Here is a 22,191-nt window from a genome sequence, read left to right as displayed (position 1 = left end):
ACAACAAATCCAAATAAATTGTAATAATGACATCTAGCTTCATCCGAAGCAGTAAAGATATTTCTCCTTTTGTTTGCCGATGAATAGTAATGTTTTCAAGCACAGTTCCTGGTCTACAGAAACATATGAATGAATTGGAAAATTATTGCCAAGCTGGGGTTTGTCGGTAAACCTAAATTAAACCTAGCCTTTAGTTTTGAATAAAGGTGGCACTTGATCTAAGAGAGGAACATGGCATCACCAAGAAAATGAGATGTGTATCATCATATAAGTATCTAGGTGTTTATTTTACCGGCTTTCATGGACTTTGCATGCAAATACTGCTGCAACGCAAGCAAATCGGATTTTAATTTGAATTCTTATATAATATTAAAACATTTGGGGATGTTTCGTACACCACGTACTTAAAATATTCGACACAAAAATCAGTACGATTTTACTATATAGAGCCGCAATTTGGGGTATGGAACTATATGATTCAGTGGAGAAACTACATCTCAATAAATGTAAGCGATTCCTTGGTGTTAAACCTAGTACCCCAAGTTTAATGGTGTATGGAGACAGTGGACGATATCCCTTACATATTTTTGCAAAGATTAGAGTAATTCAGTATTGCTTAAAATTAGTACATATGCCATTTGAAAGGTACTTGAAGAAATGTTATAATATGGTGCTACCTTTTGACACGCAGGGTTGTTGTAATTGGGTAACTTACGTTAGAAGCCTTCTTAACTCGTGTGGCTGTGGAAACATATGGTTAAATCAGCATATTGGCATATCACCAAACTTTATTGATTGTTTTTCGCAAACCTCGAAGGACATGTATATTCAGAATTGGCACGCGTCTCTTTCATTGTCTAGTAAATGAACGTGCCATTCTTTGTTCAAAGGCGTTTTAGTACTGACAAATATTTATTAAATGTAAACGTTAGTAACTTCAGAGCACAACTTGCAAGATTGCGTTGCATAAAATATACAGGTATTCCACGTGAAAACAGAATTCGTCAGAGCAGCAACTTACAAAAAAGTAGAAGACGAATACCATTCTATTTTTGTTTTCCCTACATATTCGGACCTACAACGTAAGAATATTAATAAGTTTTGCAGTTCCCTTTAACTGGTAAACTTAAGTGTACCCATGTCAACGGAAAATGTTATACATTTGCGAAACCTATCGATGTATATATATTCCATGCTGTGAATTTTAGAAAATCTGCTGGATAAAAGATTGTTTGTAACGCAAGACACACACTACTGGACAAATTGTAATGTGCTGTAGGCCTGTAGTCGTTAAGTATGTGAAATAAAGATTGAAGTAGTTCATTTGCTGTGATCTAGCCGGTGTTTATATCACCGGACTGATTCTTGACTGTGTGGTAAGTACTACTTGCTTATGATTCTACCTGTATCGTTTGCAACACCCAGCTTCCTTCACATACTTCCCCCTTGCTGGTGTGTCAACAAGGACAGTTCTTTTGTTTGGATATTTTATCAATTCTTGTTTCTGCTCACATGGAATGCGGATTAGAATGTCCATTCTGGGGTTGACATTGACCTACTGTTGACCAGAGAGGGGTTACTGTTTGTCTGACGCGCCGCACCTCCAGTCTCCTGATACTTACACAACCCTCAGTATTGCTGGAACACACAGCCAACAGTAAGTAATAATGGGTACATGGATACACTTTCTACAATACACCTGAAACCGGTGACTATGATTTTAAGTTTTTTAGGCATTTGAGCTTATAATATTTATCATGTTTCAATCGTGTCATATTCGTTTAAATTACAAATGGCAGCGTTTTATTTCAGATGTTATCACCTGTAACGATACAGACAGCGTTCGGCTGGATTTTTCTTTCTATCACAGTCCGTAAGTAGCTTTTATGTCATATTGTATTTGTGGACATTATTTGATGAAATGGTACTTTTGACATAATTGCACTTCGAGTGGCAGACAGTAAGATTCGGTTTGATTGTTGGTTTTCTTCTAACTACTATTACAGTTAATATTGAAGGAAGGTTGGCATGGTCCCTATTATACGAATAGGGAAGAGCAGGTCGCGTCTGGTCTGGTATGTCATTACATGTGTCTGTACCAATGGGGAGGACATGCTTTAGTGATATGGACCACGTCTTCAGGACGTTAGAAACCATCGTAGGTTATTATACCCCGCCAGGAAGTTGAAGGGGAATATAGGAATAGGTTCTGTCCGTCCGTCCCTCCGCCCCTCCGTCACGTTTCGTTTCCGGACTTGGCACATAGACAGGTTTAGTCACTTACTGTTTACATTTCTCAACTTTAGAGATACAATCGAACATGGTCTTTCTACCAAGATTTCAAAAGCGCCATACGCGTCTTGCTCTGAAGTTGTTTGATCAAGGTTACAACATTCAAGGCCTCAGTAAAGCTTTCAAAAAGTTTTATGGTAGACATGTGGAGGACATTTCCAAATTTGACGCATCAGTGACAAAAATGATGTCCGATGCAATTCCCTATTTTGACTTGTACCATATGTTCCCATATGTTTTTGGCTGAACAATTGACTTGCCTTTGCATGTGTTTGTGACGGGTGCCACCGGAGGGGCAGGATACGCTGACCTTTTCGCGAACAACTGGTATCATTACTATACTCACACGCAAAAGAAACGCAAGTCGAGTATGCAGTATACATGTTATTTATTTTCAACAGTAAAGACAAGAAATACTAATAGGGCAATATTGACAAATATTTGACTGAAGACAGTTTAATGGATTAAAGGGCAGATAGCATAATCGGGTTTTTTTTAATGTTAAGGGCTTACACAGTTTCGGGACAATACCCAAAATGTCAGTCAATACCTGGTGTGACCACCATTAGCATTGATCACTGCCACACATCTCCTGTACATTGAGTGGATCAGACGATTTGTGAAGGCCCTAGGTTCCTCCCGCACACATCCAGAGCAGCTGTGCGTAGTTCATCGGCAGTTGTAGGGACTGGGCGTACATTGTGCAGACGCCTTTGAACCTCATCCCACAAGTGATCGATGGGGTTCAGATCAGGACTGAGGGCTGGCCACGGTAGAACACGGATGTTGTGTTGTTGCAGAAAGGCCATGGTAGCTCTGGCAACATGGGGACGAGCGTTGTCCTGCTGGAAAATGTGTTCTTGATGTTGCGCAAAAAATGGAACAACGTGGGGTCTGATCACTTGGTCGATATACCGCTGAGCAGTGACGCCGTGTCCCCGACCTTGACCAACATTCAGAAAGCACATGGGTCCAAGTCTCGCATTAAGTCCAATCCCTGCCCATATCATGACGCTAGGTCCACCCCATGGATCCCTTTCCACAACGTTTCTGTCAGCGAAACGATCACCTCGACGCCGCCAATTTCTGACTCTTCCGTCTGCATGGGAGACACAAAAGCGACTTTCATCAGAGAAGATGACATGCCTCCAGTCACGATGACGCCAATTGTGATGACCCTGTGCCCACTGAAGTCGGGCTTGTCGATGCCGTGGTTGGAGAACAGGACGACGTGCTGGTCGGCGACATCTGAGGTTGATGGAACGAAGACACCGGATCACAGTGTCCCGGCTAATGTGTCGATTATGTGTTCCTATGGTCTGTCGAGCACTTTCACTTGCAGTTAGGAACGGATGTCGCTGGTGTTGACGGGTACTCTGCCGATCTTGTCCAGGTATGGTGACCCTAGGACGACCGCTCCGAGGAAGTCATCTGTGGTCTGTGTAGCATTGTATTGATGCAGGAGACGGTAAATTGTGGTTATGTTAACGTTGAAATGACGAGCAACATCTTGGACAGACTCTCCAGCTTCCAAACGTCCGATAGCCTGGTTTCTCTGAATTTGAGTTAGGCGTGGCATTGTTGACAAAGGAGTGGTAGGTCCAAGAATCGTCCAGAGTTTTATACCCACTACAGTTCGCGAGAAATGGGTGCATGATACCCACATATTCATTGAAATTGTACGTTTTGGCGATGCGTTTTTTATGTTGCGTTTTTACTCGGGGCTTCCAAAATGCAACCAAAAATATTGATAACACCATCAGGCTTCACTACATGCGACAACTCGTATCAATTTATGGTTCCGTGTTTGTTACCTATTTGCTTAAAACAACTTGCGTTTCTTTTGCGTGTGAGTATGTTTGATAGTGATTCATTAACACATGTTCATGATATAGTCCTAATTGTACAACGACTCTGCTTTATGCAGATATTTCTATTGGAATTGAAAAGGGTTTTGTCGCGTTATTTATAGTATTATTATTTGGATAGTTTTGGATTTTGGACAAATGTATTTTTCGAGTTTCCATGTCAACGACTTTGACGTAAACTGAAAATGGTGGTAGTGCTCGTTTCCGGAGCAGATCTTGAAAACCGTACAACATTTCTTCACCAAGCTTGGCATATTGATAGGTCTATTGGTATACTGATTCCTTTTGATAGTTTGGGATTTTAAAAAAAAATAATTTTCTAGTTTCCATAGCAATGGCTTTGACTTAGACAGAAAAGGCGGTTGTGTTCATTTCCGGAGCAGATCTTGAAAACCGTACAATATTTCTTGCCTTGCGCACAACCGGACATGTCATATTGGCGGGGGATATGAGTATTGTATGCATGTTGTGAATGTCACATAAACCTAAGGCACCCGTGTTGCTATCGATGTTAATACACCCGTTCAATATGTTCCAGGGTGTTCTCTGCTTCCTACCCGGACGTGGGATCAGGGACAGGATCTCTGCGCGGACAGAGCCGGGATGATTGTTCCGCGTGAGAGGACGCTGGAGGACCTCCGGGGAGTGGTTGATGGCATCCCACCTGTGTGGTTGGGAGGAAGGAAGATGCACTCCTCGTGGGCGTGGCAAGGTAGTAGGGTTCATTGACACATTCAGTATTGGGCGTTTGTGTTGTATCAAAGTGACCGTGGGTTTATTTTTAAAAGAATTGTCTCTTCCAGAAAATGCTGGGAAAGACTATGACCCCATTTTTGCCACATACAAAATATTTGTTCACTTCACCTCGTTGGATGTCCTAAGAAAATGTCTTGTGAAACAATATATTTATTCCACTGTCCTCGAGGGTGACAGTGACCGGCAACACCCTAATTACAATATTTTTTAACAATTAAAATACACAAAAGCTTTGGTAACTATTCCTAAGTTGGAGGACGGCTTACCTTTTGACTACATGTGTGAATGATACCGTTACATATTTTCATACTCTTGATTCTGTCACCTCGCCCACTTGAAACACCCGTCACGTTATGAGAAATAGTGTGGAGATAAACGGTGTGACCCGTGAAGATCCGGGGTAGAATAGGTCTTCATCTACCCACGCTTGCTTGTCGTAAGAGGCGACTAGTTGGATCGGGTGGTCTGGCTCGCTGACTTGGTTGATGCATGTCATCGTATCCCAATTGCGTGGATCGATGCTCATGATGTCAATCACTGAATTGTCTGGTACAGACTCGATTATTTACAGACCGCCGTCATATAGCTGGAATATTGCTGAGTTCGGCGTTAAACAACACACAAAAACAAACAAATAAACGGTGTGTCCCGACCCTCTTCATTTATTCTATCCATGGAAATAATCTGGTGCTTCCTACACGCTCCCAACGGCCTGCTTCTGTTTCAGATGGGACCCCACTATACACGCACGTGGGGTGCTACGTTCTGCCCCCGACCCTAACGCTGATCCATGGTGGGGTGACAGAGGTGTTCGACTGCTACCTCCGGTGCCACCAAGCCTACAAGTTCGCTGTCCTGAGTGTGAGCAAATATTCGAAGTGCCACATAGCATATTACAAAGACTAATAACATTATTAACGCTGTTACAATAAGTATGTCCCTGTCCCTATGCTGGACTAGCGTCATACTGCACGTATAACGTACGCATGTCTTGTGGCAATGGTCGTACGGGACTAGCGTCATACTGCACGTATAACGTACGCATGTCTTGTGGCAATGGTCGTGCGGGACTAGCGTCATACTGCACGTATAACGTACGCATGTCTTGTGGCAATGGTCGTACGGGACTAGCGTCATACTGCACGTATAACGTACGCATGTCTTGTGGCAATGGTCGTACGGGACTAGCGTCATACTGCACGTATAACGTACGCATGTCTTGTGGCAATGGTCGTGCGGGACTAGCGTCATACTGCACGTATAACGTACGCATGTCTTGTGGCAATGATCGTACGGGACTAGCGTCATACTGCACGTATAACGTACGCATGTCTTGTGGCAATGATCGTACGGGACTAGCGTCATACTGCACGTATAACGTACGCATGTCTTGTGGCAATGATCGTACGGGACTAGCGTCATACTGCACGTATAACGTACGCATGTCTTGTGGCAATGGTCGTGCGGGACTAGCGTCATACTGCACGTATAACGTACGCATGTCTTGTGGCAATGGTCGTGCGGGACTAGCGTCATACTGCACGTATAACGTACGCATGTCTTGTGGCAATGGTCGTACGGGACTAGCGTCATACTGCACGTATAACGTACGCATGTCTTGTGGCAATGGTCGTGCGGGACTAGCGTCATACTGCACGTATAACGTACGCATGTCTTGTGGCAATGGTCGTGCGGGACTAGCGTCATACTGCACGTATAACGTACGCATGTCTTGTGGCAATGATCGTACGGGACTAGCGTCATACTGCACGTATAACGTACGCATGTCTTGTGGCAATGGTCGTGCGGGACTAGCGTCATACTGCACGTATAACGTACGCATGTCTTGTGGCAATGGTCGTGCGGGACTAGCGTCATACTGCACGTATAACGTACGCATGTCTTGTGGCAATGGTCGTACGGGACTAGCGTCATACTGCACGTATAACGTACGCATGTCTTGTGGCAATGGTCGTACGGGACTAGCGTCATACTGCACGTATAACGTACGCATGTCTTGTGGCAATGGTCGTGCGGGACTAGCGTCATACTGCACGTATAACGTACGCATGTCTTGTGGCAATGGTCGTGCGGGACTAGCGTCATACTGCACGTATAACGTACGCATGTCTTGTGGCAATGGTCGTGCGGGACTAGCGTCATACTGCACGTATAACGTACGCATGTCTTGTGGCAATGGTCGTACGGGACTAGCGTCATACTGCACGTATAACGTACGCATGTCTTGTGGCAATGGTCGTACGGGACTAGCGTCATACTGCACGTATAACGTACGCATGTCTTGTGGCAATGGTCGTGCGGGACTAGCGTCATACTGCACGTATAACGTACGCATGTCTTGTGGCAATGGTCGTACGGGACTAGCGTCATACTGCACGTATAACGTACGCATGTCTTGTGGCAATGGTCGTACGGGACTAGCGTCATACTGCACGTATAACGTACGCATGTCTTGTGGCAATGGTCGTACGGGACTAGCGTCATACTGCACGTATAACGTACGCATGTCTTGTGGCAATGGTCGTACGGGACTAGCGTCATACTGCACGTATAACGTACGCATGTCTTGTGGCAATGGTCGTACGGGACTAGGGTCGTACTGCACGTATAACGTACGCATGTCTTGTGGCAATGGTCGTACGGGACTAGCGTCATACTGCACGTATAACGTACGCATGTCTTGTGGCAATGGTCGTACGGGACTAGCGTCATACTGCACGTATAACGTACGCATGTCTTGTGGCAATGGTCGTACGGGACTAGCGTCATACTGCACGTATAACGTACGCATGTCTTGTGGCAATGGTCGTACGGGACTAGCGTCATACTGCACGTATAACGTATGCATGTCTTGTGGCAATGGTCGTACGGGACTAGCGTCATACTGCACGTATAACGTACGCATGTCTTGTGGCAATGGTCGTACGGGACTAGCGTCATACTGCACGTATAACGTACGCATGTCTTGTGGCAATGGTCGTACGGGACTAGCGTCATACTGCACGTATAACGTATGCATGTCTTGTGGCAATGGTCGTACGGGACTAGCGTCATACTGCACGTATAACGTACGCATGTCTTGTGGCAATGGTCGTACGGGACTAGCGTCATACTGCACGTATAACGTATGCATGTCTTGTGGCAATGGTCGTACGGGACTAGCGTCATACTGCACGTATAACGTACGCATGTCTTGTGGCAATGGTCGTGCGGGACTAGCGTCATACTGCACGTATAACGTACGCATGTCTTGTGGCAATGGTCGTACGGGACTAGCGTCATACTGCACGTATAACGTACGCATGTCTTGTGGCAATGGTCGTACGGGACTAGCGTCATACTGCACGTATAACGTACGCATGTCTTGTGGCAATGGTCGTACGGGACTAGCGTCATACTGCACGTATAACGTACGCATGTCTTGTGGCAATGGTCGTACGGGACTAGCGTCATACTGCACGTATAACGTACGCATGTCTTGTGGCAATGGTCGTACGGGACTAGCGTCATACTGCACGTATAACGTACGCATGTCTTGTGGCAATGGTCGTACGGGACTAGCGTCATACTGCACGTATAACGTACGCATGTCTTGTGGCAATGGTCGTACGGGACTAGCGTCATACTGCACGTATAACGTACGCATGTCTTGTGGCAATGGTCGTACGGGACTAGCGTCATACTGCACGTATAACGTACGCATGTCTTGTGGCAATGGTCGTACGGGACTAGCGTCATACTGCACGTATAACGTACGCATGTCTTGTGGCAATGGTCGTACGGGACTAGCGTCATACTGCACGTATAACGTACGCATGTCTTGTGGCAATGGTCGTACGGGACTAGCGTCATACTGCACGTATAACGTACGCATGTCTTGTGGCAATGGTCGTACGGGACTAGCGTCATACTGCACGTATAACGTACGCATGTCTTGTGGCAATGGTCGTACGGGACTAGCGTCATACTGCACGTATAACGTACGCATGTCTTGTGGCAATGGTCGTACGGGACTAGCGTCATACTGCACGTATAACGTACGCATGTCTTGTGGCAATGGTCGTACGGGACTAGCGTCATACTGCACGTATAACGTACGCATGTCTTGTGGCAATGATCGTACGATGACAGTGAATGTGCCGATAGTCGCGAGTACTCGGAATGCGCTGACATCTGCAAATGAAGAGCTTAGAGTCATGAGGGCCAATGTCACGTGGAGTCCGTTTGGAGAAAAGTAATGAAAACCATAACCATAATTATGCATGCAAATGAACATTTTTTATTTACCTATAAATTCCTAAACTTTAACACATTCTGACAGTAGGCATATAAATGTTGCTATAAAAAATAACATCCCAAAAAGGATGGGCTAATGGGCTAATGTCTGTATTTTGGCCCTTTTGGCCCTTTTTGCCCTCAGGCATTTACATGGGATTTAACAGGTGCGATTGATAAACTACTACTGAAAGTATAAACACATACTATTGAAGCTCTTTTAAATGGTTTAAACTAAAATATTTTAAACATAATTATGATGTGTGAAAACTTTCAAAAATCTCTTGAACAACCAGTCTCAACAACACATGACAATGAGAGCTGAAAGGGCCAAAAACTTGTCAATGCAAACATACAATATTTGTTCTGTATGTAGACAAGAACTCATAGATATTATTTATGCAATAATATGTAAAAAGGGCCAAAATGCGTTTGGGCCCCTTTTAGCTCTAAGCTCTGCAAATATATTTCAGATTTAGATTTAGATTTAGAAGAATCTACATGATAAAATTGATGTAATAACAGTAAATGCCTGATCTTCATCTCGGACGATTTATACTGTATACAAGTACAGGTGGTGAATTGGACATATTCAGACTGGTATAACCGATTCAGACTAAGGGACATGACTGATCCAGACTCAGTGATATAACAGATTCAGACTGTAATATAATATATTCAGACGATGTAATATAACTGATTCAGACTTTGTGATGATAACAAATTGAATGGATTCAGTAAGTGAGTGAGTGATTTGGGTTTAACGCCGCTTTCAGCAATATTCAAACAATATCCCGGCGGAACAGCAGAAATTGGCTTCACACATTGTACCCATGTGGAGAATCGAACACGGGTCTTCGGCGTGACAAGCGAATGCTTTAACCACTAGGCTACCCAACTGCCCCTCAGACTATGTGATATAACAAATTCAGACTATGTGCAATTCTGGAAGGAAATGTGTTTTTGCAGATTCTAACAAAACTATGTTGTCTTGTTAGGAGACCAGCTGCGCCTGCGTGGATTTCATAGGGAACCTGTCCAAAGCGGACATTGGGAAGTGTGACCAGAGATGTTCCCACAACGTCGGGGAGCGCTGTGGAGGTTCAGGCTACGGCAGCATCTACCGCCAACGTAGGCTTTACTTCCTCTACCATGGGCGCATTATTATGTCTCACCAGAAGTGTTCCATAGATAACTTACAAGTGACCGTTTGTACGCCTACACGCCTCCTTGTTTACCACTCTCAAGCCCAGCGACATCTTTTAAGAAGCGTGCCCTCAGAAAATCGAAAGTCGGGGGGGGGGGGGGGGGGGGGGGGAGGTCGATCCCGAGGACGCGTCATTCAACAGACGTTAAACGATTGAATTGTTTGATAGGCATTACTTAGAAGTGGACGAATACACGGATAACATAATGTTATGTTATCCATAAAATGTGTCTTCGTTGACGTGAAACGATTATACTTACTGATACCTGGTGCTGGGCACGACAATACGGATACAAAGGGATACGACAATGATCGGGCAAGTCGGAGTGCGTATACTGTGTCGGAGTGAGGTATCCATCTTAAAATGCAGCATGGTATCTCAGTGGGCTAGCAGTATAAACCCTGCTTAGGTTCGGACTAGTATAAGCACACACACACACACACACACACACACACACATACACACGTGCATGCTGTAATCTGACAACGGGGTGTTATGTCCGATTTCACCTCACTTCATCTCTGTTAAGAACACCGCCAATACATATTCTTTTCCCTTTTAAGTACGAACAAAATCGTAATTATGCATCTGTAAGTGGAGTTATGTTCGTTGTAGCGTCAATGTGAAATATAATCTATGTAATAATGTTCTGTTGCCAGCCGAGGACATCTATCCCTGGTCCACCGCGAACACAGACAGCAGCCTGTGTGGGTACCTGTACAATCTACCATCATACGATGTCGTCATGAAGGCAGACAGGTGTGGATCCCAAGTCTCGACCAACAAACAAGCGTTTTGTCAGGAGGGTAACTGTTTTCTGGAGTTGAATCCTAATGTTCGAATCTATGTTAACGCGAAATCAAGACAGGTTTCATACTGCTCTGAATATATTTACTCTGAATATGTACACTTTGACATGGGTTCCGACCTGTGATTTCATTACCGATGTGACTTTGTAAATTCACTCACTCTGCATTCAAGTTCCACCAGTTTTATTAATAGTGAGTGAGTATGGTTTTAAGCCGCTTTTAACAATATTCCAGCAATTCACGGCGGGGGACACTAGAAATGGGCTTCACACATTGTCGGGAATCGAACCCGGGTCGTCGGCGTGAAGAGCGAACGCTTTAACCACTAGGCTACCCGACCGCCCCGTTATATTAACCTGTGCTGGGGGAGCTGTTGGGTTCTGTGACTGGTGCGCCAGGTATCCGAACTTTGATTTCCGAAACAGATCTGCGCCAAACTTGGCAGGTAAAGTACTCACGGAAATGAAAAAAAACTGTTTTTCTCAATTTAAAAATCGACACAAAGTGTTACGTAGCTGTAAATACGAAATGATAAAACAACTCGAAAAGTACTAGTCTGGATTTGCTTGTTTGATCTCAGTGAACAATACAAAATGTACTTTACAGGAGGTAATTTGTCGGCACTTTCAACATTCAAAAATAAAACTAAGTCCAAATTGACATAGCAGAAACAGACTATAGGCATTATGCACCTGTTCTCACCTGTCGTCAAGGTGTCATAGGTCACCTTGATCTACTTACACCTGGTTATGCCCTGTTTCACAATAGTCTGTTTTATTCACATTTTTACACACTTTTACGTGTAAAAAGGCATAAAAACATTTGATACGCTGTATTTGTGCCACGGCCCAATTAGTACTAATTTAGTTGTTTGAATATTTACATATTTATTTATTTATACATTTATTTAAGATCTGAGGTCGAAAAAACAGTTTTTTTTCATTTCCGTGAGTACTTCAGTTCCATACACACATGACTGGAATATGTGCACTTGTCTGCACAGGAGGCAACCTGACGGTGGACGAGACGTACAATACCTGGGAGCAGGCTTGTCGTGGACTGAAGAAGGCCGACGTGACGAGTAAGGACAACCCACCGTTTAGGAACTCTCAAGGCACACAGGAGTACTACTGGATCGGTGTCAGGAGAAACACAGAATGGCGGTGGGTTAATGGTACGTGGCAAGATGGCAATGCTAGGCGATTAGGAGAGCTATTTGCTGTGTTTTGCATTTAAGGTATACGCGGTTAATGTGATAACGAGACCTCTAAATGTCATTTGTAACATAACGCGTTAGTCCATATTGAACTAAAAATTATAATAACAAACCTAACGGTCTACAGCACAGTATACCAAGGTCACATCTTGATTCCAAGGTAATAAATAAAAAAATTATTAATGATAACAACCATTAACATAATTTCCAAGTTAATCTACATTTCAAGGTCATGAGTGATATAGTTTTACACCTTAAGCAGTTTGTGGATTAGCCTTTAAGGATCTCACGGACATTCGCATTGAATCGACCGCCTCCGTTGTCTAGTGGAAAAGCGTCCGCCCGGAGAGCGGAAGGTCGGGGTTTGTTCCCCGGTCGCGTCATACCAAAAGACGTTAAAAGATGGTACTTGTTGTTACCATGTCTAGCTCTCGGCATTAAGGGGAAAACAAGGACTGGTCGGCTCGGAGTTAGTATACTGTGTCTGAATGGGGTGTTCGTGTTAAACTGCGGCATGGTATCTCAGTAGGCTTGCACTATACATCGGCATCTGTCCGGGCTAGTACAAGCAGCCACACACACACGTGCATGCACGTCGCTATGTAAGTGCAATAACCCCAGTTCACCTCACCTCACCACCTCGTACTATACGTTTGGCTTCATCCAATAATCTGCTTGTTATCTATTACCGTTGTTGTCTGTGTTAGTCTGCTGCTTATCACAAAATGTTATGCATAAATACCTCTCTTCACTTGGCCCTTGTCACTCCAGTTTCATAACGGTGTAAGAATCGACATCGAAACATCGCTTTATGCAGTAAACCAGAAGTTATTATCCATAAAGTTGCACGTCTAAAGTCAAGGTGCTTTCTCTTAAAATAAAATGGGTACAATATGTGAAGCCTATTTGTGGTGTCCCCCGCCGTGATATTGCTGGAATATTGCTAAAAGCGGCTTAAAACCATACTCACTCACTCACTCACTTAAAATAAAAAGAAATAGATGACTAACCTCCAAATTGTGTCCCCTTGTACCTGGTGTATATCCTGTCACAATGTCCGCGATTCAGGGAGCAGTGCCGAGGACGTCGTGCAAGGCATTGATTCGGTTGACGAAGGTGGTGACTGTCTTGCTGCATACAAAGACGTCGGAGAGAAGATACACCTCAGCACGCGACCCTGTTCCGCATCAGCCATCATCATGTGTGCTTCAGGTGAAAGATGTCATACGTCACAACGCACTTGTTGACGTCTTTTGTTTGTTTGTTTGTTTGTTTGTTGTTTAACGCCGCACTCAGCAATACTCCAGCTATATGACGGCGGTCTGTAAACAATCGTGTCTGGACCAGACAAACCAGTGATTGACATCATGAACATCGATCCACGCAATTGGGATACGCTGACATGCATCAACCAAGTCAGCGAGCCTGACCACCCGATCCCGTTAGTCGCCTCTTACGACAAGCATAGTCGCCTTTTACGACAAGCATAGGCAGCTGAAGACCTGGTCTACCCCCGACCTTCACGATGTTAGATCTTGGGATAAATGTGACCATGCAGGACCATGGGCTGACGTTGAGATAACTGTCTTGAAGTAATCTACCCTTTGTCCCGTATCAGTACGGTATCACTATACCATGTCCCGCATCACGATCCTATGTCCCGTATCAGTACGGTCTCACTATCCTATGTCCCGTATCAGAACGGTGTCACTATCCAATGTCCCGTATCAGTACGGTGTCACTATCCTATGTCCCCTACCACTATCCTTTGTCCCGTATCAGTGCGGTATCACTATCCTATGTCCCGTACCACTATCCTATGTCCCGTATCAGTACGGTATCACTATCCTTTGTCCCGTATCAGAACGGTGTCACTATCCTATGTCCCGTAGCAGTACGGTGTCACTATCCTATGTCCCCTGCCACTATCCTATGTCCCGTATCAGTACAGTATCACGATCCTATGCCCCGTATCAGTACGGTATCACTATCCTTTGTCCCGTATCAGTACGGTATCACTATCCTAGGTCCCGTATCAGTACGGTATCACTATCCTTTGTCCCGTATCAGTAAAGTATTACTATCCTATGTCCCGTATCAATACGGTGTCACTATCCTTTGTCCCGTATCAGTACGGTAACACTATCCTATGTCCCGTATCAGTACGGTATCACGATCCTATGTCCCGTATCAATACGGTGTCACTATCCTTTGTCCCGTATCAGAGCGGTATCACTATACTTTGTCCCGTATCAGTACGGTGTCACTATCCTTTGTCCCGTATCAGTACGGTATCACTATCCTATGTCCCGTATCAGTACAGTATCACGATCATATGTCCCGTATCAGTACGGTATCACTAACCTTTGTCCCGTATCAGTACGGTATCACTATCCTTTGTCCCGTATCAGTACGGTATCACTATCCTTTGTCCCGTATCAGTACGGTATCAATATCCTTTGTCCCGTATCAGTACGGTATCACTATCCTTTGTCCCGTATCAGTACGGTATCACTATCCTATGTCCTGTATCAGTACGGTATCACTATCCTTTGTCCCGTATCAGTACGGTATCACTATCCTTTGTCCTGTATCAGTACGGTTTCACTATCCTTTGTCCCGTATCAGAGCGGTATTACTATCCTTTGTCCCGTATCAGTACGGTAACACTATCCTATGTCCCGTATCAAAACAATGTCACTATCCGATGTCCCGTAATGTTATTCCACACTGTGCACTGTAGCTGAAGTGACCGCGATCCGCCAATGAACCGCTATGTCCAAGTCACCTTCACCTGGTAAACGACATCCTTCTGTATTGATACGTTTCGTTCCGCACATCAGATGGTATTTTAACTGGTAGTGCTCAGCAAATGGACCTGAGCATGTGCTCAGGTGTCGAGTCGTATAAGGTCCTGCAGTTCGCTGTGCGTGCCAGGATCGCATGGGACCATCCCATCACCCGTGTTGTCTTAAAAATCATGTGCATTTGACATCGAAAAAATGATATTGAAAATATTCACTTCTGATTTGCTGTGATATGAAACCTATACATGCATTGATAGCATTTAACACTCCGATCTGTTCTCTGACACCAGATTTACTACCAACAACCCATACACTGCTTCCAGAACCTTCATCCACACGATTTTCGTCGCCACCTTCACCAACAACTTCCACAACTATTCCAACATCTTCATCGACTACGGTGGTAGCATCCACGAGTCACACATCGATAACGACTCCTTCGTCTCCCTCGACCACGGGGACTTCTTCTTGGTCAGCAACAATGAGGACGACGACGTCTTCTGAAGCAGCAACTTCCAACCCCGCATGGACCTCTGGTCAGAACACTGAGACTGGGGCGATACATGGAGACACATCGACGGGAACAGCTGCAGCTGCAACTACAACACACGGACAAACCGACACTGCAGAGATTACAAGTGTCCCAACGACGGGAACAGTGACCTCAAGGCCCTCCATTCAGTCGACCCGTACGTCGGTCACTACTGGGACGCGTGTGTCTGGATATTCCAGTAACCAGAGCAATGGAGCTGCTGTAACTCCTGCAGAAGGCTCTCCTAGTGCCAGAACACCTCCACAATCTACAACAATGGAAGGAAGCAAAACTACGGTCGGAGCTAGCCACGTTACCAACAAGCCCAATGAAGATCCTACTGACCTGCGGGGTAAGGTGTCTTAATATATTTCTATTCTGAAATAGTTCAGTGGCTGTGATCAAATTATTTTGAATGTATACTTACGATCACTGCTGTTAAGCGTGGAGACGGATCTCCGTGGGTGATTTAAGTTTTAGCAATATTCCAGCCATATCGCGGCGAGGGACACCAATAATGTCCTTCAAGCCCTGTATCCTTGTAGACTGTAGAGGTCATTGGATTGGATTATATTCACTCCAGTCTAGATTTCACGGTACATAAATAATAAGTTCTAATTTTGATAAGAACGATTAAGGTAATATTTTTTGGCGTTCATGGACATATGAACGTAATAGCGGTGTAAACACTATGTAAATCCCATAACTCCATAAACGCGAAAAGATATTGAAGTCAATTCTTACAAATAAATGCATTGACAATAATAGTGAGTGAGTGAGTGAGTTGGTTTTAACGCCGCTTCTAACAGTATTCCAGTTATATCGCGGCGTGTCAGCTTGATGTGGGAGGAAAGCCCGAAGTGATGCAGGTCTCAGACGTTTACCACTTCGGTGAAACCCACGAGCACGGGTATGGTGCTGACAAACCTAGAAACATAATTGGGGCGCATTGACAATAATAACTTCGCAGACTGTTTATTGTATCATTGACACTATAATGACTGCAGACAATACCAAATCACAGACGTCACTCAGAGCAATAATGAAACACAAGCCCCGCCCATTCTATTACCAACCAATGAGGAAGCAGTAGTTCGTTAGTGATTGTTCAACCAATCAAATGCTTTGTAAACACTTGCAATAAATTCATTGACAATTAGTGGCCTGGTCGTTACATTGGACAGGTCTGTACATTGGCTTGGGTGTGGTCGCCGGTCTCCTGATGGTGGGTCTAGGTGTGTTGGTGCTGGTGCAGCTGTTCTGGAAGAAACACAGAGGGTACGTCATATCGTGGTTCAGGGGATGTGTCATACTCAGCTACATAGGGCATATCGACCCGTGAAGATTCGGGTGAAAATAGGTCTTCAGCAACCCATGTTTGCCGTTAAAGGCGACTATGCTTGTCGTAAGAGACGATCGATGGTCAGGCTCGTTGATTTGATTGATACATGTCTTCGTATCCTTATAACGTGGATCGATGGTGATGATGCCAATTATTGGATTGTCTGGTCCAGACTCGATTGTTTACAGACCGCCGTATAGCTGGAATATTGCTGGGTGCGGCGTTCAACATCATAGGATCCCTGGAACGGGCATTACCTGAAGTCAATAATTTATTGTATGTTTGCGAATACTGGTAATACCCGCGTCACTATTTAAAAGTCCGTGGCAATATAACGCATACCGAAGTAATTATGGCTATGCAGTATGGTGTCCTATGCTGATTTGATATTTACTCCTTGTATATTCGTGTGTTGAGTGTTTGAGATATTAACATCAATTATTTACCCTCAACATGAATACTTTATCAGTTTGAGTGAGCATTGTTTCACGCCGCTTTTAGCAATATTCCATCAATATCACTGCAGGGGACACCAGAAATGCGCTTCACACACAGTACCCATGTGGGGAATCGAACACGGGTCTTCGACGCGACGAGCGAACACTTTAACCACACGGTGATGTGCGAGATGAAGTGTTAAGTTGTCCCTGAGCGCTTCTCTAATTGTAAGCACAGTTCAAACTCCTTTCCTGTTTACAGATTTGTGGTGTCCCCCGCCGTGATATTGCTGGAATATTGCTAAAAGCGGCGTAAAACCATACTCACTCACTCACTCGTGTTTACAGCGGACAGTCCCAGGTATATCGCGTGCGGAATCTGACAAAGCGCCACCTGTCGAGCAGCAGCAACAAAAGTCCCTCAAGAGAGAATCTGGTCCACCAGAAGCGGAACTCCGTGTGGGGAGACACCGAGAAGCGAGTCCGACTCCAGTCCGTAAAAGATGCACCGGCAAACAACAGTGTACGATGGAGAGATGAAAACTGGGGGTTTGATGTTGACGACGGTAACGACTCTGTATTTGAGGACGGCTCCCCAACAGGCTTGCCACGACTTCACAGCGGCGGCATGGCAACGCGAGCCTCGCTGGGTGTCCCAGACCCCGTCCGCTCAGTACATTTTGAAGATGAAGCTGAGTACCCACAGACGGGGACGGACTTGACACAGATACAGTCCATTTACCCCCGCTTGTGAACTAGTCAAGGATTTGTGTTACTATCTGTTGTGACCTATTTGCCCTGGCGTCGAAGTCATTGTCTGGTTCGTTCAGCACGAGACTGTGAGATGCTGTGACATGGCTGGTGACAACCGTTGGTACTCGTGTCATTCCGGACAACCCGAGTGGTTGCGGAAACGGACGAGTGTTTACGGTTGGCCAGGCCATTCAGTGTCGTGGGTTACAATGCCAGACGTGTAAACTTGTGAATATTGTACAGATGTGTTGTGTGTCATGGCGTTAGCGGTGGATGGGAGGACACGTGACATGTAACTTCACTCATAAATCTATGTACTGGAATCACAGGAACTCGTTATTGGTCAGTAAATAAAAATATATACCCCCCTATATGTAAGTAGAGTATAGGGGGTATATATTTTTATTTACTGACCAATAACGAGTTTTGTGACTGGAATATGGTTCAAATAATTTTTATTTTCCAGTTTGACAAATTACCAACGCTTTGCATTGTAGCCATTGGCAGTCCAACATTCTGGTGATATCGGTTCTGTTGCTAAACAACTAAACACACACAGGTTCAAGATAATAAAGCAAAACATATGATTAAATGTTTATTTGGATCATACAGTAATTGGATGACAAATGAACTCCAGCTGTAAGGGCTTATAGGGCTGGGGCGAGTCCAAATTTACTACCCGGGTACCCACCCCCTATTACCCGACCCTACACAGGTACCCGTTGTAGGTCTCAAGAGATATGTCCGATTGGGAATAGTTTAACTGTCGCCCTGGCAAAATGTATTTAGATACTTGTGTAAAACGATCTGGTCATGCATACACTGAATTTGGCTTAAGTTTTATCTATACTCACACAAATCCTTCAGCTACCCATGCTTGCCGTAAAAAGCGACTATGCTTGTCGAAAGAGGCGACTAACGGGATCACTGGATTGTCTGGTCCAGACTCGATTATTTACAGACAGACCGCTGTCATATAGCTGGATTATTGCTGAGTTCGGCTTTCAAGAACAAACACAAACAAACGATAGACAAACAATTCAGCCTAGAGGAAGAAAATATATTTGAGTGTCAGCTAGAATATTTGGATGAGGTTGAGAAACAACCAGTATTTCATCTGACCTAATGTTGTGGCAGTGTGCATAAATAATTGTGAATATCCTGATTTTAGTTGTCACTTTCATAAACCAGTCATCATCCTCTCCTGGATATCACCATGGTAACCGGATCAGAAATGGTACAACCAGATCTAACAAAGCAAACTTCTAATTACAATCATAACTGAAGTGAAGAGGAATATCAGGTATAAAGAAGAAATTAAAAGAGTGAGTGAGTATGGTTTTACGCCACTTTTAGCAATATTCCAGCAATATCACATCGGTTGACACCAGTAAATGGGCTTCACACATTGTGTCCATATGGGGAATCGAACCCCGGTTTTCAGAGTGATTAGCGAACTGTTTAACCACTAGGCTACCCCACTGCCTCGGTATAAAGAAGAAATTAAAAGAGTGAGTGAGTATTGTTTTACGCCACTTTTAGCAATATCACAGCGGGGGACACCAGAAATGGGCTCCACACATTGCACCCATGTTGGGAATCGAACCTTTGATGTGACGAGGGAACACTTAAACCACTAGGCTACTAGGCTACCTGGAAATTAAAGAGTGATTTGTGTCCATAGAAAGAAACGTGAGTGAGAGCGAGTAGGTCTCACACAACATTGACCATTGTGTGAGTTATATTGCAGCATGTCAGCTTAACAAGGAGTAAGCCTGAAGTGATGGGTAGAAACCCACAGCAACATGTGGCCCTGACAGTATAACATGCATAGATGAGAGTACTAGGGCTGGGACGAGTCCAAATTTACTACCAGGGAACCTGAGCACCCGACCCGGCTCTACCTGGGTACCCACTGTAGGTCTCAAGATGTGGGAACAAAATGTCTGACTCGGAATAGTTTTACTGCAGCCCTGGCAAGAACTGTTTAGATACATGTATCAAATGATCAGATCATACATACACTGAAGTTGACTGAAACTTTGTTCACTCAAACATATACTCGTCAGAAGGAATGTGCTTTGTCAGAGAGAAATGCAAACATTGGCGACTTGTAGTGTAACCACTGAGCTATAGTGAGTTTTGGTCATCAAACAATATATCACATGACTAACCACAGGTCCGGGTAGTCCTGTGGGTATCCAGGTCCTACTCAACATCCACCCAACCAGAGTTCCCGAGTGACCCGTCCCAGCCCTCGAGGGTACACTTTATATATGAGACTACGACAATGATACAAGGTAAATATATATTCAACACTTCATCACAGAAAGGATCTTAACAACAATAACAATAATGACTATCACATCAAGAGTATTACAGTATCATGTAACCATGGCAACAGGATGTATGGAGAAAACAGAGCCGACCTTGACTTGATGGTCCGTCATCGGCTGTGGTGGGACAAAAGTCAGAAAATACTAATACTTACAGTACAACATAGATATCTGAATATATGGACATAATACAAACCTAGTAGGTTTAATGTGCAAATATAAAACAATGATGCCAAGGTGAACTAAGAATGTACTTGTCATGTGAGGAGGAATTTTCAGTAATAACTGATTCTAGATTCTCTTGTTCCTGAGTTATTTTACAAACGATAAACTTGCATTATCTATAAAAAATTAATTCAGCCTGTACTAGACACCCTGTCTGTGTTTCTGTCCTCCAGCCTTAGCCACGGAATATTACTTTAGTATGTCAGCTTGCCACCAGTAGGCAGATCTGCTGACAATTCCTCTCCCCAACTTTATGAGGTCACACCTCGGACACTTTCAGCCAGTTCAGCCTGTTGTCTGTTTGCTAGAGCATGAGGATAAGCCTCCGACAGAATCTCAGCCAGTGCAGCATCAGTCTGTAGTCAGTCCAGCAATAGCCTGTATTGCTTGAGTTGTCCTCTACGAGTCCAAACCTCCGACAGCCTTCAGCCAGTTCAGCATCAGTCTGTAGTCAGTCCAGCAATAGCCTATATTGCTTGAGTTGTCCTCTACGAGTCCAAACCTCCGACAGCCTTCAGCCAGTTCAGCATCAGTCTGTAGTCAGTCCAGCAATAGCCTGTATTGCTTGAGTTGTCCTCTACGAGACTAAACCCCCGACAGCCTTCAGCCAGTGCAGCAATAGTCTGTAGTCAGTCCAGCAATAGCCTATATTGCTTGAGTTGTCCTCTACGAGACTAAACCTCCGACAGCCTTCAGCCAGTTCAGCATCAGTCTGTAGTCAGTCCAGCAATAGCCTGTATTGCTTGAGTTGTCCTCTACGAGACTAAACCTCCGACAGCCTTAAGCCAGTTCAGCAATAGCCCGTAGTAAGCGCAGCAATAGCATGTATTGCTTGAGTTGTCCTCTACGAGTCTAAACCTCGGACAGCCTTCAGCCAGTTCAGCATCAGTCTGTAGTCTGTGTTTTCAGCCAATCGGTTCTCCCTCCTGGACAGATTCGACACCAGTGTGTTGAACTTGGCCCTGGCCAGTTTATGCAGCGTTTCACGTTCCAGGTCGCCCTGAACAGTAAGTGAGTGAGTGAGTTATGTGTAACAAGGCTTTGGACAGCATATGTGACCCAGGAGAAAAGGGACCTCAAGGGTGCTAGGATACAACTCTGCTGGGGCGTCATGAAGAAAGACGTTTGACATCAACTTACTTCTGTAAAAATCACTGTGTGCAGACTGTAAAAACAGTATCATACTTTTCTCTCGTTAATCCGTAATGTAATAAAAACAATATTCAAAAGCATTTCAGCAAACATGTAGACTTTCAATTATTCAGACAAATCTAAAAACTGCAATTATCACAAAAACAGTAATAAGCCTGAAAA

General features: G+C 44.4%; 2 protein-coding genes across 3 annotated transcripts in view; one reads left to right on the top strand and one right to left on the bottom strand.

Annotated features, from left to right (window-relative positions):
- The first annotated feature begins 1,344 nt into the window (after positions 1-1,344).
- LOC124136770 lies at positions 1,345-19,188 on the top strand. 2 transcript variants are annotated; one of them, XM_046502793.2, is made up of 11 exons: positions 1,345-1,657; positions 1,813-1,873; positions 4,699-4,872; positions 5,644-5,777; positions 10,211-10,343; positions 11,080-11,226; positions 12,233-12,403; positions 13,514-13,657; positions 15,576-16,136; positions 16,969-17,062; positions 17,912-19,188. In XM_046502793.2, exons 2-11 carry the CDS (start codon positions 1,813-1,815, stop codon positions 18,315-18,317), a joined length of 2,025 nt encoding a protein of 674 aa, XP_046358749.2. In that variant the 5' UTR covers positions 1,345-1,657; the 3' UTR covers positions 18,318-19,188. The 2 variants fall into 2 exon arrangements, with proteins under 2 accessions (XP_046358749.2, XP_046358748.2); XM_046502792.2 differs by having other exon boundaries at positions 1,346-1,657; positions 15,543-16,136.
- LOC124136771 overlaps positions 18,899-22,191 on the bottom strand; it is a 48,098-nt gene continuing 44,805 nt past the window's right edge. The window contains exon 15 of the mRNA XM_048380529.1: positions 18,899-21,877. Within this exon, the coding sequence (XP_048236486.1) occupies positions 21,722-21,877 (156 nt within the window). The 3' untranslated portion in view covers positions 18,899-21,721. The remainder of the gene's footprint in view (positions 21,878-22,191) is intronic.

The sequence above is a fragment of the Haliotis rufescens genome, unplaced genomic scaffold (assembly GCF_023055435.1).
Source record: "Haliotis rufescens isolate VD_foot unplaced genomic scaffold, xgHalRufe1.0.p SCAF_31, whole genome shotgun sequence".
Classification (NCBI taxonomy): domain Eukaryota; kingdom Metazoa; phylum Mollusca; class Gastropoda; order Lepetellida; family Haliotidae; genus Haliotis; species Haliotis rufescens.
This window is presented reverse-complemented; position numbering and strand designations above follow the sequence as displayed.